Source organism: Ranitomeya variabilis, chromosome 4 (genome assembly GCF_051348905.1).
Source record: "Ranitomeya variabilis isolate aRanVar5 chromosome 4, aRanVar5.hap1, whole genome shotgun sequence".
NCBI lineage: Eukaryota > Metazoa > Chordata > Amphibia > Anura > Dendrobatidae > Ranitomeya > Ranitomeya variabilis.
The window spans coordinates 282,212,667-282,230,012 of record NC_135235.1 but is presented as its reverse complement, the minus strand read 5'-3'; the positions used below and the strand labels follow the sequence as shown (position 1 = coordinate 282,230,012).

At 45.8% G+C, this 17,346-nt stretch overlaps 1 protein-coding gene across 6 annotated transcripts in view; it reads left to right on the top strand.

Moving 5' to 3' along the window:
• RERE (arginine-glutamic acid dipeptide repeats) overlaps nt 1-17,346 on the top strand; it is a 365,478-nt gene that overhangs the window by 328,247 nt on the left and 19,885 nt on the right. For 4 of the 6 annotated variants that reach the window (XM_077250040.1, XM_077250041.1, XM_077250044.1 and 1 more), the window contains 9 exons: nt 5,329-5,491; nt 7,832-7,924; nt 8,022-8,221; nt 8,701-8,862; nt 9,030-9,143; nt 9,259-10,616; nt 10,824-11,046; nt 11,129-11,846; nt 14,635-14,706. In XM_077250040.1, the coding sequence (XP_077106155.1) occupies nt 5,329-5,491; nt 7,832-7,924; nt 8,022-8,221; nt 8,701-8,862; nt 9,030-9,143; nt 9,259-10,616; nt 10,824-11,046; nt 11,129-11,846; nt 14,635-14,706 (3,103 nt within the window). The remainder of the gene's footprint in view (nt 1-5,328; nt 5,492-7,831; nt 7,925-8,021; nt 8,222-8,700; nt 8,863-9,029; nt 9,144-9,258; nt 10,617-10,823; nt 11,047-11,128; nt 11,847-14,634; nt 14,707-17,346) is intronic. The other 2 variants (XM_077250042.1, XM_077250043.1) reach the window with 2 other exon arrangements.

Genomic DNA, 17,346 nt, shown 5'->3' with positions numbered 1-17,346 from the left:
GGCTCTGGAATGAATCTGCCTCTGCAGATATTGTCATCGCCTGGTTTCCCGGACAGAGGGTGAATCGGATGAATATAATGGCCGCCAAGAGCTTCTCTCTCGTGTGTTACATCCGTGCTATGTCTGCTCTTATTAATAGAATCAGCTACAAGATAAATGCCAAACTATGAGCCCTCTTTCATGATGTAAAATGTTAGAAAAAAAAATCTGTGGTATCTTCTTGTACCTCCTGGATAGCCCACGGCTGGCTAGAACTCTTATAACAGCCATCGCTTTAGGCTTTGCTACTTCCTAGACATGACAGCTGAGCCGATATAAACGTTTTCCATACTCCCCTGTAGCAGATGTTGTGCCTTGGTCTCACTGTACAGAATTCTGACATCTCACATAATTCACTGCTCCCTCCCAATCGTCTCGACGTAGCCTGCTGGTGCCAGTGTATTGTGTGGATATAGCTGTGTGTAATGATAGTGAAACTATACAATACAAGGTGCATTTATACCCCGCTATTATCGGGAACGAGCATTGCTAGGACTGCCGATCACCTGAAAACACTTGTTCGTTGGGGTGAAATGATTTTTTTTGTTTACCCACAAGATCGTCGTTCTCGGAAGTGCATCGTCCTCTTTAAACAGGGCCTGCGCTGCTGAGAACAATAGCAGCCTATGTGCACTGCATAATCTGCTACTGATCGTGTCATATGCACATCTGAGGTGGTCTGCCTGCGTAAACAGGCTTTTATACAACTGCCAATTTGCAAAGATTTACTGATCAGTGTTCTTTTAACGCTGCCAATCGGTAAATGTACACATACCCTGTTATTGTCAGAGATAGGAGAACTACTGCTTATTAGCTTGATTCACTTGCAGGCTTTAAATGCAATCCATTTCTGTCTGGAGAGAAGACGAGCGCTTGTCTTAGGGTACCGTCACACAGTGGCATTTTCATCGCTACGACGGCACGATTCGTGACGTTCTAGCGATATAGTTACGATATCGCAGTGTCTGACACGCTACTGCAATCAGGGACCCTGCTGAGAATCGTACGTCGTAGCAGATCGTTTGAAACTTTCTTTCGTTGCTGGATCTCCCGCTGTCATCGCTGGATCGTTGTGTGTGACAGCGATCCAGCGATGCGTTCGCTGGTAACCAGGGTAAACATCGGGTTACTAAGCGCAGGGCCGCGCTTAGTAACCCGATGTTTACCGTGGTTACCAGCGTAAAAGTAGAAAAAAAAAAAACCGTACATACTCACCATCTGATGTCCGTCAGGTCCCTTGCCGTCCGCTTCCCGCTCTGACTGAGTGCCGCCGTACAGTGAGAGCACAGCACAGCGGTGACGTCACTGCTGTGCTGTGCTCTCAGTTTCCGGCCGGCAGACAGTCAGAGCGGGAAGCGGACGGCAAGGGACCTGATGGACATCAGATGGGGAGTATGTACGTTTTTGTTTTTTTTTTACTTTTACGCTGGTAACCACGGTAAACATCGGGTTACTAAGCGCGGCCCTGCGCTTAGTAACCCGATGTTTACCCTGGTTACCAGCGAACCTCGGCATCGTTGGTCACTGGAGAGCGGTCTGTGTGACAGCTCCCCAGCGACCATACAACGACTTACCAACGATCACGGCCAGGTCGTATCGCTGGTCGTGATCGTTGGTAAATCGTTATGTGAGACGGTACCCTTAGGGTACCGTCACACAGTGCCATTTTCATCGCTACGACGGCACGATCCGTGACGTCGCAGCGTCGTATGATTATCGCTCCAGCGTCGTAGACTGCGGTCACACTTTGCAATCACGGCGCTGGAGCGATGCCGAAGTCCCCGGGTAACCAGGGTAAACATCGGGTTACTAAGCGCAGGGCCGCGCTTAGTAACCCGATGTTTACCCTGGTTACCAGCGTAAACGTAAAAAAAACAAACAGTACATACTTACATTCCGGTGTCTGTCCCCCGGCGTTCTGCTTCTCTGCACTGTGTAAGCACCATAGCCGGAAAGCAGAGCGGTGACGTCACCGCTGTGCTCGCTTTCCGGCCGGCAGGCGCTCACAGTGCAGAGAAGCTGAGACGCCGGAGGACAGACACCGGAATGTGAGTATGTACTGTTTGGTTTTTTTACGTTTACGCTGTTAACCAGGGTAAACATCGCGTTACTAAGCGCGGCCCTGCGCTTAGTTACCCGATGTTTACCCTGGTTACAAGCGAACACATCGCTGGATCGGTGTCACACACAACGATCCAGCGATGTCAGCGGGTGATCAAGCGACGAAAGAAAGTTCCAAACGATCTGCTACGACGTACGATTCTCAGCAGGGTCCCTGATCGCTGCTGCGTGTCAGACACTGCGATATCGTAACGATATCGCTAGAACGTCACGGATCGTACCGTCGTAGCGATGAAAATGGCACTGTGTGACGGTACCCTTACTCCCTGCGATGTTAGCTAAGAGAGCGCGGTCATAAATATCATAAAACCTGAATCACACATGCACTTTCCATGGCAGTTCCGGGGCAGCATGGTGGCTCAGTGGTTAGTACTGCAGCGCTGGAGTCCTGGGTTCAAGCCCCACCCTGGACAACATCTGCAAAGAGTTTGTATATTCTCTCCGTGTTTGTGTAGGTTTCCTCCGGGTTCTCCGGTTTCCTCCCACACTCCAAAGACATACTGATAGGGAATTTAGATTGTGAGCCCCATTGGGACAGTGATGATAATGTGTGCAAACTGTAAAGCTCTGCGGAATATGTTAGCGCTACATAAAAATAAAGATTATTATTATAGTTAATAGTTTTTGAATTCCAGGAATAGATAAGGCTACGTTCACATTTGCGTTGTGCGCCGCAGCGTCGGCGCCGCAGCGCACAACGCAAACAAAAACGCACGCTAAAACGCTGCGTTTTGCGCCGCATGCGTCGTTTTTGGCCGAAAGTTGGACGCAAAAAAAATGCAACTTGATGCGTTTCTTGCGTCCAACGCTTGCGGCCATGCGGCGCAAAACGCAGCACAACGCATGTCCATGCGCCCCCATGTTAAATATAGGGGCGCATGACGCATGCGGCGCCGCTGCGGCGCCCGACGCTGCGGCGAGGACCGCAAATGTGAACGTAGCCTAAGTTTTTACTTAGCGTAATTATTTTCTGTATCATGGACGAATATTTCTGTTTGGCTCCAAAAAACTACAGCAAAAATTGCATGATTCACGTCTCAAATATACCTCCCCCAACTGTGAAGTAAAGCTGTGCCTGTGGAGGGAGTGTACTAGTTACTGTAGTTCTGTGATTACAGCAGCATCTGCTAATGTTGTGAATGATCACGTTAATTGAGGTGTCCTATGACTACGATAGATGTCATCTCTGAGAATCTGCCTTAATGTTACCTTTATAGGATACTTGTCCTTTCCTGGTTAAAATCTTCCATTACTTTTCATCCATCATATCTTCTTTTCTCAGAATTTGCTTGTAAGGCAGAGATTAGTGTCAGGCAGGGGGATACTTGACTTCTGACAACCATGTCTATTGGCGTACAGCTGCCATTATTTATTTTCTTTGAAATCCGCTTGAAGGTAAATTGCACCAGAAGGTGATCCTGTGAGCAGGGGATAAAAAGGGCCTTGAAGGACTGAGGTTTCCGTCATTGCCAGGAGGTGATTTGTGCTTAATTAACAGAGCTGCTCCTCGGATTGAGAGCGTGACGGCCCGGTATGAATATTTCATCAGAGGACAGAGCGGCGGGGGTGATCAGGCCAGGGGGTTTGTAAATCATACAGGCTTGTAGGTTCATTACGGTGCTTTGTAAAAGCTTGTGCGCTTGTCATGGAATGTCTTGTATCAAGGCCGGGCCTTGGAAGATGGGTGCCTGTCAGCCTGTGTCCGCTGTGTAAAAGGGATGTTCAAAAGTGTGCCCATGTATTCAACAATTTATTTACTTAACCCATATAGTGCCACTAATTCCACATCACTTTACAGTCTTTATCCAAAGTGTCCTCTATATTCCCTATCAGTCCTCTTCATTCCCGATCAGTATGTCTTTGGAGTGTGGGAGGAAACCTACCCAGACATGGGGAGAACATACAATCTCCTTGGTGGGACTTGAACCCAGGACCCCAGTGCTGCCCTGCTGTAGCAATGATATATATTAAATGTCAGTTACCGAATTCAGTGCCTCATTTTTGCACCCTACTTGCAAATGCATGCACAAGCGAACAGCGGCCTGTTTTGTTTTTTTTTTCTCTCTATCCGCCTGATCCTCCTAGCCAATTCTACTAGATATCACATTGCTGCTTTCTCTAAATGGATTTCCCTTATTTTTAGACTTTCCTCATAAAACTACAAGAAATGTAATGCTGTAAGAATATAGTAGCTTGTATCCTAATTCTGGTACTTAATCCTGATAAGATGTTGACCATAGTTGTGTTACAGGTCCTTTAAGGAAACCTGATTCCTGGGCGCTAGCCTTATTGCGCTGTTTGCTTTCAGGCCTGGTACAAAGCTGGGAAGGGTGAACTCTGCCCTGTAGGTGTGATACCTCTGATAAGCAGCCTGTACTGGCCGGGCACCTCCCTGTACACACGGCTGCGCATTCATTACACATTGTTCACTTAATAAGGAAATGAAAGCACTAGATCTCTGTGCACACGCAGATTACCGACAGGTAACTTCCCTCATTTGTTCTGCGTATGTCGGCTCCTAGAGCTTAGGGCTTTATAGCTTATTGTGTCTGTTTTTGCTGGTGCTGCGCCTGTCCAGTTGTTATGGTTAGCACATCCTCTAAGCTTGTTTGGTTGGTATTAGGGCTCCCGGTCAGTGTGATTGGCAGCTGCTTTTCTGATTTATGCGCCCCCTGAAGGTGCGCACTAATGTTCCTAGTTACCGCTACACTTATCCCCCTTTAGGACAGCAAATATTTTTTTTAAAAGCTTCCTATATGTGTTTGCAAATATTTTGTTTCTAGTTTTGTAGCAAGTATGTTTGTCATTTTGTTGCACCCAATGTTTTTTTTTTTTTTGCTGGATTACTGTTTAGTGCTATGAAGTTTATATACCATAGGGTCACAGTCTGCAACCTGATTTTCTCCCAATGGGACCAGAAAATGACCTTCTGAGATATAAGTGGGCATCAATAGGGTAACTGAGCCCATCAGCTGATTTGGACTGTTTTCCCGCTCGGCATAAATGTGACTTCACCAGTTGTGTGGTTTGGAGACTGCATTGTAGTTATCCCGCGAGATCAGATGAAGGGATTTACTGCTTTTGTCTTTTACCAGTTGACCTGTGACCAGATGGTAGTAAGCTGCCTATTTGACTGGACTAATGGAGTCTGTTCATTGCTTCTTCCAGGGAGAACTTATCACCTTTTATTACTACTGGAAGAAAACTCCTGAAGCAGCCAGCTCCCGTGCCCACCGCAGACATCGCAGACAGGCTGTTTTCCGTCGGATCAAAACCCGCACTGCTACTACACCTGTGAACACGCCATCCCGGCCTCCTTCTAGTGAATTCTGTGAGTACATTCAGTGACAGGCTCAGCATGCCTTATAACCTCAGCTCGTGTGTGAAGATCATGCTCAGCGCTGGGCATATTTACACAAAGGAGCAGGACGGAGCATGAATTGTGTAAAATCTGATAAGGCACAGTCTGTGAGGTTCACCCAATTACAGCTGTGGACGTGTGAGCGTACAAAGCATCACATTACTGCAAGGTGACTGCATAATGTGCAATGTGTGCCCTGAGATTGCTCTTTTCACATTGCATGGCTGGTGGGTGCATGCTGCCCATCACTGCCCTGGGGATGTGTGCAGCCCTCTAGGGGGGAAGATCACAGGAGGCTTTTGTTTAATGCAATTTTTCAGCTGTATTTTATAGTACCAGCTATGTCTGAGATTTCAGAAATCTCATGCACACGGCTTGGTTTTGTTGTCATCAGTATTTTGTGCTTTGCATTGATTTTTGCAGAATAGAGCATGTCACTACTTTCATGTTTTCTTCCAGCGGTTTTTTTTCACCTATGGACATAAATGGGTGGTAAAAATCCACAGCAAAAATGCAGGTAGTTGTTTTTTCTGCGTTTTTTGTGCCAAAACCCAATTCTATAGAATAGGACTTTTTTTTTCTTTGCACTACACTTTATACGTATGCACAAGAGACAAATATAGCATGCCAAAAACACAGCAAAAATCACAAGAAAAAACAAGGAAACCTGCTTCTTTCCTGCCAAGATACCATGTTTTGCTGCAGAAAAAAAACAGCTGAAAAAACGCCTAGTGTGAACTTAGCCTTATGGTGGCCGGTATGTTTCCTGTTGAGCAGACTGTCCTTAAGGATGGCAACAAATTAGCAATGCACAACCCAGTAACTTATTCGTTTGTGAGAATAGGTACCAAGAAGACGCCATAGGGTCACATTCAGGAACCACTCTAGAAAATCGTGTGAAAAAGGAGGAGAGTGGCGTATAATGTTAGAATCTAATCTTTATTAAAGGACAAGGTAGCCATAAAGTTAAAAGAAAAATAAAGTGTGCAACAAGTCAGACATATTTGGCAAGCATGAGTCATCTACAACTTATAATTCCCCACCAGCATGAGCGGAGTGAATCGTTAAACAGGGGGAGTGTAATATACTGACCAGTGGGATATCACATTGTAGAAGGATTAAATGTGTCCACAGCATCTCAATGCCGTGAATGGTAAATATCTCCCCCCTGAGAGCAGGGATAATATCAATGCGAAACGCGCGTTGGGGATTGTATCCATCCTGTTCTGTGACCTCCTCTGAGTCTCCTTCCATTTCCGGGTAAGATTATGCGCTTATGCCTTTTCTGACCATTGGAGACATTTTACTATTCATGGTGTTGAGATTCTGTGGACACTCATTAAATCCTTCTACAATGTGATATCCCACTGGTCAGACTCCCCCCTGTTTAATGGTTCACTCCCCTTATGCTGGTGGGGAACTATATGTTGTAGATGACTCATGTTTGTCAGATATCTATTTGTCTTATTTGCACACTTTTTTTTACATTATGGCTACCTCATCTTTTAATAAAAAATAGTCTTTTTAACCATTATACTCCACTCTTCTCCTTTTTCACAATAGGATGGCAAAAGCTCTAAAAGATGGAACATGTGCACAGCAAGTCATTTTGCTATTACAGTGCATGTGTTCATTTTTTTGGCGTTCTTTAGCACTTTTTCAGGAAGGTTCCAGGCAGAATCTGCCTGAAAAAAACCCATTGTGTGCACATGCTTTAAATGTAATTTAGAGGCTCTTTTAGTCCACGCTCCCGTGCAGTGAAATGCTCGCGTATGTGAGTAACATATGGAGGGAAGTGGTGCTCTTGGTCAGATCTATACAGAACAGGAGGCTCTGACAGATTGATTGCTGCAGACTAAGTTTATGAACAGTAGCTTTCTGCCAAAACAATGTTATTCACACTTAATTAAGATGTCAATTTGTACAATTAGATGTGCTGCCGGTATTATTAGGAGTGGGATAGTTTGGCAATTGCTGCAATTAAATGTGTTTTTACATAAGTAATCTGACTAATAATAATTAGCAGTCAGGCTCTCGGCTGCCAGGCACGGAGAGTGGGGTGATGGCAGATACAGGTGTGATGAGCATCTGTCTCTTACTTCCACCTTGCTTTGGTTCTCGTGTGATCTGTGTGTAAGGACTGAGACAGGGGAAACATTCACACAGTCCGGTATGGTCTTCTGATCGCTATACCCTGCAATGTGTCCACACTGATAAATATGAAGCACTGTGTTCTTATCTGTAGAACTTAACATCTATTTACTAACCTGGAATGATAACTTGTGTGTTCTTGCCGTTTTTCCCATTTAGTGGACCTCAGCTCAGCCAGTGAAGATGATTTTGACAGCGAAGACAGTGAGCAAGAGTTAAAGGGTTATGCTTGTCGCCACTGCTTCTCCACCAGTATGTAATCTCCTACATGGGCCAAGGGCATCTTGTCAATATACAGAATCCGTGTTTGGCAGCATAGTGTAATATTGCATATCTGCTCTCACTACAGCGTCTAAGGATTGGCACCACGGGGGCAGAGAAAACATTCTCCTGTGCACAGATTGCAGGATCCATTTTAAGAAATACGGGGAGCTACCACCTATCGAAAAGCCTGTGGACCCGCCCCCATTTATGTTTAAGCCTGTGAAAGAGGAAGAAGATGCTCTTAATGGAAAGCATAGCATGAGAACCCGGAGGACCAGGGGCTCGGTATGTACCTTTTTTTGGGGGGAGGGGGGGTTGGGGGACTGAAAGGTTTAGGTTTATTCTTTAATGATTTACTGTGTGTTTAATACTGCCCTGAAATCTGCCGTGAGCACTCAGAGCGCCACAGTTTGGTATAGCCGGAAGTCACAGATCTGATTGGCGCATCCATCCTTGTATTATCCTGTTGGCCATTCACATAAATTGGAAGCCATGTCATATTACATATCCCCTGTAGTGACCACTGCAGCTTCTCTGTGATATCAGCTTCGTGGTGTTTTGCTTTTCTTTTGCGGGGAGGACAGGAGAGTGTTGTGGCGATCAACCACATATAGTAACAAGTACGGCAAACACAATATCATCCTTTATTTTGTGTAAAACGATAGTGAACTCTTCCAAGAACGTAGTACGTTTCTAAAGTCTTATGTTATTTTCCATCTATTCTGTTTCTTTGAAATCATATGATTGTTTCTTCTGCCAAATAGATGTCTACATTACGCAGCGGACGCAAGAAACAGACTGCCAGTCCAGACGGCAGAGTCTCCCCCATAAATGAAGACATCCGTTCCAGTGGTCGAAATTCTCCAAGTGCTGCCAGCACATCCAGTAATGACAGCAAAGCGGAGTCCCTGAAGAAGCCATCAAAGGCAAGCAGGAATTAACCAGGCAGATTACATTGTTAAACTAGTGTCCTTCGTTTATTGTAGGCCCCTGGTCTGTAGCTGCTAAGTTATGGGACCATATGGTAGCAGATTTACGAAGTATGCGCCTCCGTTGTGTATCACTTGTTTAACACATTTCTCTTTGGCTTCAGAAGATTAAAGAAGAGCCCACCTCTCCAATGAAGAGTGCCAAACGTCAGAGAGAGAAGCCAGCATCCGACACTGAAGAGACTGACAGAGCCACAGTGAAGAAATCTAAAACACAAGTGAGTCAGAGCAATAAATCCTTAATATCTGAGACCGCCGCGTATACCTTCTCAGGATGTCATTGCTGCAGTTGTACACTGCTCTCTAATGAATTTCCCATTTATGTCACTGCAGGAGATTAGTCGACCAAATTCGCCATCGGAAGGAGAAGGCGAGGGAGAAGGAGAAGGCGAGAGCTCGGACAGCCGTAGTGTGAATGATGAGGGCAGCAGTGATCCTAAAGACATTGACCAGGATAATCGAAGCACATCTCCCAGCATTCCAAGCCCTCAAGATAATGAGAGCGACTCTGACTCTTCTGCCCAGCAGCAGGTGTTACAGCCACCAAATGGCACTGCAGCAATGGTTCCACCTCCTGTGTCGCCAGCACCTATTCCACCTGTTGCCCCTCCACCTCACAGCATAACTCCTGCTCAAGTATCACCGTCTCCATCACTACCTCCTTCCCAACCCCCTCAGCCCCCATCACTATCACTTATTCAGGCACCAGTTTTACATCCTCAAAGACTTCCTTCTCCACATCCAGCAATACAGCCCCTTGCTGGGTCTCAAGGAGAACCTCAACCTCCAATCCCTGCACAAATCCACCCACAATCTCCTCTTCATGGCCCAGTAGCACCTCTCCCGCACAACATCCAGCCACAACCCATATTACAATATCCAGGTTCCTCTCCACCTCAGCCCTGCCCTGCTCAGGTCTCTCCAGTGCCACAACCCTCATCCCATAATTTCCCTCATAATACTCAGGGACCACCAAATTGTCAGCCGGTTCTACCGACACCACCTCAGCCTCCACGCGAGCAGCCTTTGCCCCCAGCACCTATTTCCATGCCTCATATTAAACCTCCTCCTACTACTCCTATTCCTCAGACTCCCACACAGTCTCATAAACATCCTCCCCATTTACAAGGACCTTCTCCATTTTCTTTGAATTCTAACTTGCCACCTCCTCCTGCTCTTAAGCCTCTTAGTTCACTGCCTGCCCATCATCCTCCTTCTGCACACCCTCCTCCTTTGCAGCTTATGCCCCAGAGCCAGCAACTTCAGGCAACAGTAGCACAACCGCCAGTCTTGACTCAAAGCCAAAGCCTTACCCAGACACCGGGGCACCCTCAATCAGGGCTTCATCCTATACCTCCTCAGCCATCCTTCTCACAGCACCCTTACGTACCTGGAGGCCCCCCATCTATAACCCCTCCAACTTGTGCTCCCGCTCCTGCCCCATCTTCCTTACCATCAGCATCTCCAAGTCTTCAGGTGGCGTCATCCAGTGCCACCTCTACAGCAACGTCTGGTGTTTGCATTCCTGTGGTATCTCCATCCCCTAATCCACCGCCTCTTCCACCAATCCAAATCAAGGAGGAGGTACCTGATGAAATTGATGAACCTGAGAGCCCTCCACTTCCTCCTCGGAGTCCATCACCAGAACCCACTGTAGTAGATGCACCCAGCCATGCCAGCCAGTCTGCAAGGTGTGTATTGAGTTGTTTGCTTTCTTTTGTAGTGATTAGGGTTTGTTGGATAAATCTAGTGATACATTAAGAAAACATAGATAACCTTAAATGTTAATGTCCATACATCTTTAAAGGATCCAACCATGGCATTGATGAATGCATTAGGCACATGAAATACTAGTCCTAATAAATGTGGACTTTAATGTTGTGGGTTTTTTTCTGTAGATTTTACAAGCATCTGGATCGTGGTTACAACTCTTGTGCTAGAACCGACCTCTACTTCATCCCTCTGGGTGGCTCCAAACTGGCAAAGAAGAGAGAGGAAGCAGCTGAAAAAGCAAAGCGAGAAGCAGAGCAAAAAGTCAGAGAGGAGCGAGAACGGGAAAAAGAAAAGGAAAAAGAGAAGGAGAGGGAACGGGAGCGCGAGAGGGAAGCTGAAAGAGTCGCAGTATGTTTTCTATATAACTTTTCATTTTTTAATCTATATTTTATTGCAGCCTTTCAATCTCTCTACGTTTTTGTTAATGCAGAAGGCTTGCAGTTCCCATGAAGGCCGTCTTGGAGATTCCCATATGAGCGGCCCAGCTCATATTCGGACATCGTTTGAACCTCCTCCAACAACTATAGCTGCTGTTCCACCTTACATTGGGCCAGATACACCTGCTCTACGTACCCTGAGTGAATATGCGCGACCGCACGTCATGTCTCCAACCAACCGTAACCACCCATTCTTCGTTCCTCTCAACCCCAATGACCCTCTTCTGGCATACCACATGCCAGGCTTGTATAATATGGACCCAACAATGCGTGAACGGGAATTACGTGAGAGGGAACTACGGGAACGTGAAATCCGGGAGAGAGAGCTGAGGGAGAGGATGAAACCTGGCTTTGAGGTGAAACCACCTGAGCTTGACCAACTTCACCCTGCTGCTAACCCCATGGAACATTTTGCTAGACATGGTGCACTCACTTTACCCCCAACAGCAGGACCACATCCTTTTGCTGCTTTTCATCCTGGCCTAAACCCACTTGAGAGAGAGAGACTGGCTCTGGCAGGACCACAACTACGGCCAGAAATGAGTTACCCCGAAAGACTGGCAGCTGAGCGGATACACGCAGAGCGCATGGCAGCACTTGCTAATGACCCATTAGCTCGGTTACAGATGTTCAACGTCACGCCTCATCACCACCAACACTCGCACATACATTCACACCTCCATCTCCATCAGCAGGACCCATTACATCAAGGTGAGTCACGGGCGACGGGTAGGGTCACTTGCTACACTGCAATGGGGCCCTGTTCTCTGCACACATAGGGGTCTCTGGGTTGGAAACTGTTGGACATTTGACATATGTTATCAACATGCCAATAATGTCCCAGATGAGAACACCCCTTTAAAAATAGTTAGCTTTAAGGCACCCACTTGTATTCTGAAGTTATAGTGAATGTTGAGAACAGTCCTACAAAAGCGAGTCTTTGAGTGTCAGAAAAGACTGGTAGTTGGCATGTGAAATGACATGCTGCTAGTCAAAAGCGTTAGCATACAGTCCGTGTATCCCTAACAACCAGGCCGGCATTCCCCACCCCAGACTGCCTTATTACAAGCTTTGTTTTGTGTGGAAAAACATTTCATACTCATTTTACCAAATTTTGTTTTTAAAGATCTCTATGTACACTACAATAGTAACCCTTCCAAATGTGTAACCAGTGATTCCCTTCTGACATGTCCTATTTCTCCGGTTTTATTTCTTTTCTCTCATCCCATGGGATCCATTTGTGTAAACTAAATACCTGTTAGGATTTATAAGAGTTTTGGCCTTTTGTACCTCCACTTTCACAAGCAAATTATTCAATTGCAGGGCTCTGCTGTATAATCCTTTTTCTAAATCACTTTTCTCAGTGACTCTTGCTGGTAACTTGCAGTACGGATCGCATGACGTGTGTGCTGCGTGCTACCCTAAACTAGGCAGCGTCTTTCTGCTTCCCGTCTTCAGTGCAGGATTGAGCGCCATAAGGTACCACGGTAGCTACGAGTGACGAGCATAACGCTGCCTTATTTAGTGTCGCCCTCCCACACTGGCTTCTGGTGGTCCGTGCTGTGGGTTATCGGCGATAATTGCTAATTTAGAAAACATTGTAATGCAGAACTCTGCAGTATAATTATTTTCTTATGAGCATGGATGTTCACTCCAAACTTTGTCTTAGGTTAAGCACAAGATTCTTTTCCATCGGTTGAGCAACCAGTGGAAGTCGAATATGTAAATGTGTCAGGGCGCTCACTGATAAAAAGGGGCTTTGTCAGCTAGAGAAAAAAATATCATTACTAATACAAGGTGATTATCAGAGCTCCACCAATGTCTTGCTGTCACCCCCACTTTTGTATTTGCTTTGACACAAGAAAGAGCTTCCTTTGCCGTTGTGTGTCTTGGATCCTCTTGAAGGGGCTTTCTGTCTGTCCCATTTTACAAGTCTGCGCTCTTCTGTTTGTGTGTGAAGGAGAAGAGGCTAGGGTGGGCTATCGAACTGAGCCACATTGGCAGCCCCCTTCATACACATCAAGCAAGGCAGAATTTAGAAGCACAGGACCCCTGACAGCAGGTCATCCATGCAGCTTTGATAATGAAGGTTAATTAGTAATTTGTATTGATCTCAATTTTAAACCAGTCTGAAGCAATTTTTATCTAGCAGGATACAATCCCATGCGTTTTCTGTGACATATGAACGGTTTCTCTGCCTGGAACTGTCACACATTTTCTAGTATGTTCTCAATGTGTTTTGATGCAGATTTTGGAGCGGATTCTGCTACATCACATATACAAAGACAATGTAATTGAAACACCAAAAAAAATTCTGTAGGAACACAACCTAACGAAATAGGGCTTGAAGTCCTTATGGTGCTATTTTCCGCCTGAAGGTGTTCACATGTGGTTCTCATTTGCAATCACTGGACTCTTGGTTTTTTTAGTGTAAGGTTAGATTGAGGAATACATGGAGTATTTTCATTATGTCACTACCCTTGTTTGTGTGCAAAATCTCACCACCCCAACAGAAAACCTTTAAATGTTTTGTTGATGCCCTATGACACCATTTGCCCTTTTATATGTTGGTTCCAAGTCAGTCTTTCCTGTCCCCAATCTAGGAGGTGGTTACCAGAGTCCGGCACGAGCTCTGTGATGGTTATTAGGCTGTTGGGTAGGCCCCTTTATCAGGGTGACATTGGTGTGTCCTTCTGGGTAGTTAGCATGCTTTGCTAGTTTTCAGCAAAATTTAAAGAGAACCTGTCAGCAGTTTTGGCCGATATGCGATATGGCCATCACCTTTCAGGGCTTATATACAGTATTCTATAATTCTGTATATCTGCCTCCAGGCCGACCTGTAAGAAGAAAAATAACTTATTATACTCCCCTGCAGGGCGTTCCGGTCCGAGGGGTGTTACTGTTCTTAGTCTGGCGCCTCCCATGTTCTTATGATCGCCGTACTCCTTCTTGCTTCGTGTGGATGACATGTCTCTGCATCATCCACACAGTCTTCTTGGCACCGCGCTCCTGCACAGGCGTACTTATCTGTCCTGTTGAGGCCATAACAAAGTACTGCAGTGCGCAGGTGCCGGGGTTCTTTGACCTTTTACAGCAGCTCTGCACTGCAGTACTTTGCTCTGCCCTCAAGAAGACAGGTAAGTACGCCTGCGCAGGAGCGCGGTGCCGAGGAGACCACCACACAGGTGAGTATAATAAGTTATTTTTCTTCTCTTTCAGGTCAGGTCAGGTTGGGGGCAGAGATACAGCATTATGGAATGCCGTACATAAGCCCTGAAAGGTGATGGCCGTAACTCATTTTGGCCAAATCTGCTGACAGGTTCATTTTAACCATTGTTTTGACCCTTCCTTCCTCATCAAAAAATGTTGGACGGACCAAGCCTAGAGTGGGGCCATTCACTTTATGGCAGAATAAATCTGGTATTTTGGTGGGATTAAAATCCATGTGTGTTTCTTATATGTGATGGAGGCATCTTACGATGTTATGTGTTTTCAATAGACTGCTGCTGTAACTCTAAAACTTGGCCGGGCGTGGCTGAAAACGGGACATGTGTTCCAGTCCACTTTCCTGGTAAATAAAAAATAACCGTTTAAAAAAAAAAAAGTGGGGGGGAGAAGAAGGACTTGGGAGACCGGGATTACCTTCCAAAATGTCAAGCGAGCCAAGAGCTTTTAAGAAAAAAAAACCTAAATGTCCAAGCATTCAGTCGTCTTTCCCTGCCTGTCTAGATGTGTTGAATTTGCTTTAGCAGATGTGGTTCCGGTATCTCCAATCTTGGTGCTAAAGCAAAGGGGTAAAATTTACCAAATTCGTGCCGTAGAAAGACTTTTTGGTCCAATTTATTTTTGAAAAATTACTACATTTTGACTTTGTAACCCTCCAATGGATTAGTCATAACTATTGAGTATAGTACAGGGGATGGTTTGGACCAGCTACATCCCAGATGGTGGTTCAATCTAAGGGTACCGTCTCACAGTGGCACTTTTGTCGCTACGACGGTACGATCCGTGACGTTCCAGCGATATCCATACGATATTGCGGTGTCTGGCACGCAGCAGCGATCAGGGACCCTGCTGAGAATCGTACGTCGTAGCAGATCGTTTGGAACTTAATTTCGTCGCTGGATCTCCCGCTGTCATCGCTCGATCGGTGTGTGTGACAGCGATCCAGCGATGCGTTCGCTTGTAACCAGGGTAAACATCGGGATACTAAGCGCAGGGCCGCGCTTAGTAACCCGATGTTTACCCTGGTTACCATCGTAAATGTAAAAAAAAAACATTCCGGTGTCCGTCAGGTCCCTAGCCGTATGCTTCCCGCACTGACTGACTGCCGGCCGGAAAGTAAAAGCAGATCACAGCGGTGACGTCACCGCTGTGCTCTGCTTTCACTTTACGGCCGGTACTCAGTCAGTGCGGGAAGCAGACGGCGAGGGACCTGACTGACACCGGAATGTGAGTATGTACGTTTTTTTTTTTTTTACATTTACGATGGTAACAAGGGTAAACATCGGGTTACTAAGCGCGGCCCTGCGCTTAGTAACCCGATGTTTACCCTGGTTACCCGGGGATTTCGGCATCGTTGGTCGCTGGAGAGCTGTCTGTGTGACAGCTCCCCAGCGACCACACAACGACTTACCAACGATCACGGCCAGGTCGTATCGCTGGTCGTGATCGTTGGTAAATCGTTTTGTGTAACGGTACCCTAAGACTAGTGAATTGCTGGGAGTTCCCAGCTTATTTCAGGGAGCCCTAATGGAATATGCAGATACAGACAATTTGTGGATAATCTGCGCTGCTGGTATCTCATATAATGGATCCAAGTCCAGACAGAAAGTAGTTGCGATTCTTCTTTAATCAGTCAACGCGTTTCAAAGTACTACAGACTTCATCAGGACAAGAAAACCATCAGATTGTCCTGTTCTCCTGATGAAAATGTCTGTAGTACTTCGAAATGCATTGACTGAATAAAGAGATACCACAAATACTTTATCTGATCTGTTATATGGGATACCAGCAGCGCAGATTATCTGAAAATTCTCCTTATCTGCATTTTCCCGGTCTGATGACACGTTCGTCCTGCAGCAGTTGGACATATAAATTATGGAAATGTGTATACACAACTAAATCAGGTTAACATAACCTTTTTTTTAGCACCCTAATCTCCCTCGGATAAAATCCTATTGCACAGTCTTTTTCCTCCTAGTTTTCTTCCTTATGGAAAATCTCACAGCTTTGCTTAATCTCGAAGGGAAGGGGTGCAGAGTACAGGACAGCACACTTCAGTGGGACACACGTGGGTCCTGTACTCTGCATTCTTTCCCTATGAGTAGGCAAAGCTGTGAGAACCCCCACCCCACTAAATTATAGCCTGTCTTGGTGCACATATACAGTACTCTCTCATTAGAAAGTTACCCATTTAATTAAAGGGGTTATCCATTACTAGACAACCACTGCTAAATCAAATCAGGGTTCCATAAAAGATAAAAACAATGTTTACTTGCCTCCTACAGCAGCTTTGTTCCTGTGATGCCTGATGTTACATTGTTGTGTCATGTGAGCGCTGCAGGCAATCAGTGGCCACTGACTGACTGCAGCCTTTACCATTTCATTAGAGTGGCAGTCCGCACTTAATGATTATTAATGAGCGGCAGTGGTCACCCGCCACTAGAATGTAGCTTCACATCCACAAACGGCAGCACCGACATCACTGGAACAACACTGCTGTGGGTGGCAAGTATATATGGTCTTTATTTACTTATGGGCCCTGAAATGATTGAGCTTGGGCTGTCAAGTAGTGACAACCCCTTTAAGAAACTTCTCCTTTAAAACCATGTGAAATCCCAGAAATCCCACTTGGAAGAATATTATTCTGCAGTATTTGGATGACTGCTTGCAGCTTCTTGTGCACATGGAGCAGAGATGTGTCTGCTGAGGGGCTTACACCAATGTTTTATGGTGATTACGTTCACTAGCATATCACATTGTGAGCCCACAGAGGTAAATAAATAAATATTAAATTATAAAAGATGCCAGATATTAATACCAGCAGACTGTCAGGGATGGAGTATGAAGAGGCGGTAACAGTCTGGGAGGGTTTTTTCCCCTCTTTGAATCTAGTGTTTGTCCAGTATAGTTGGGTTGTCCTCTCCACTCGTGCAGTGACCAAGGCATCGTCTTGCTGCTTCCTTCCATCATTACGTGTCCTCATTGT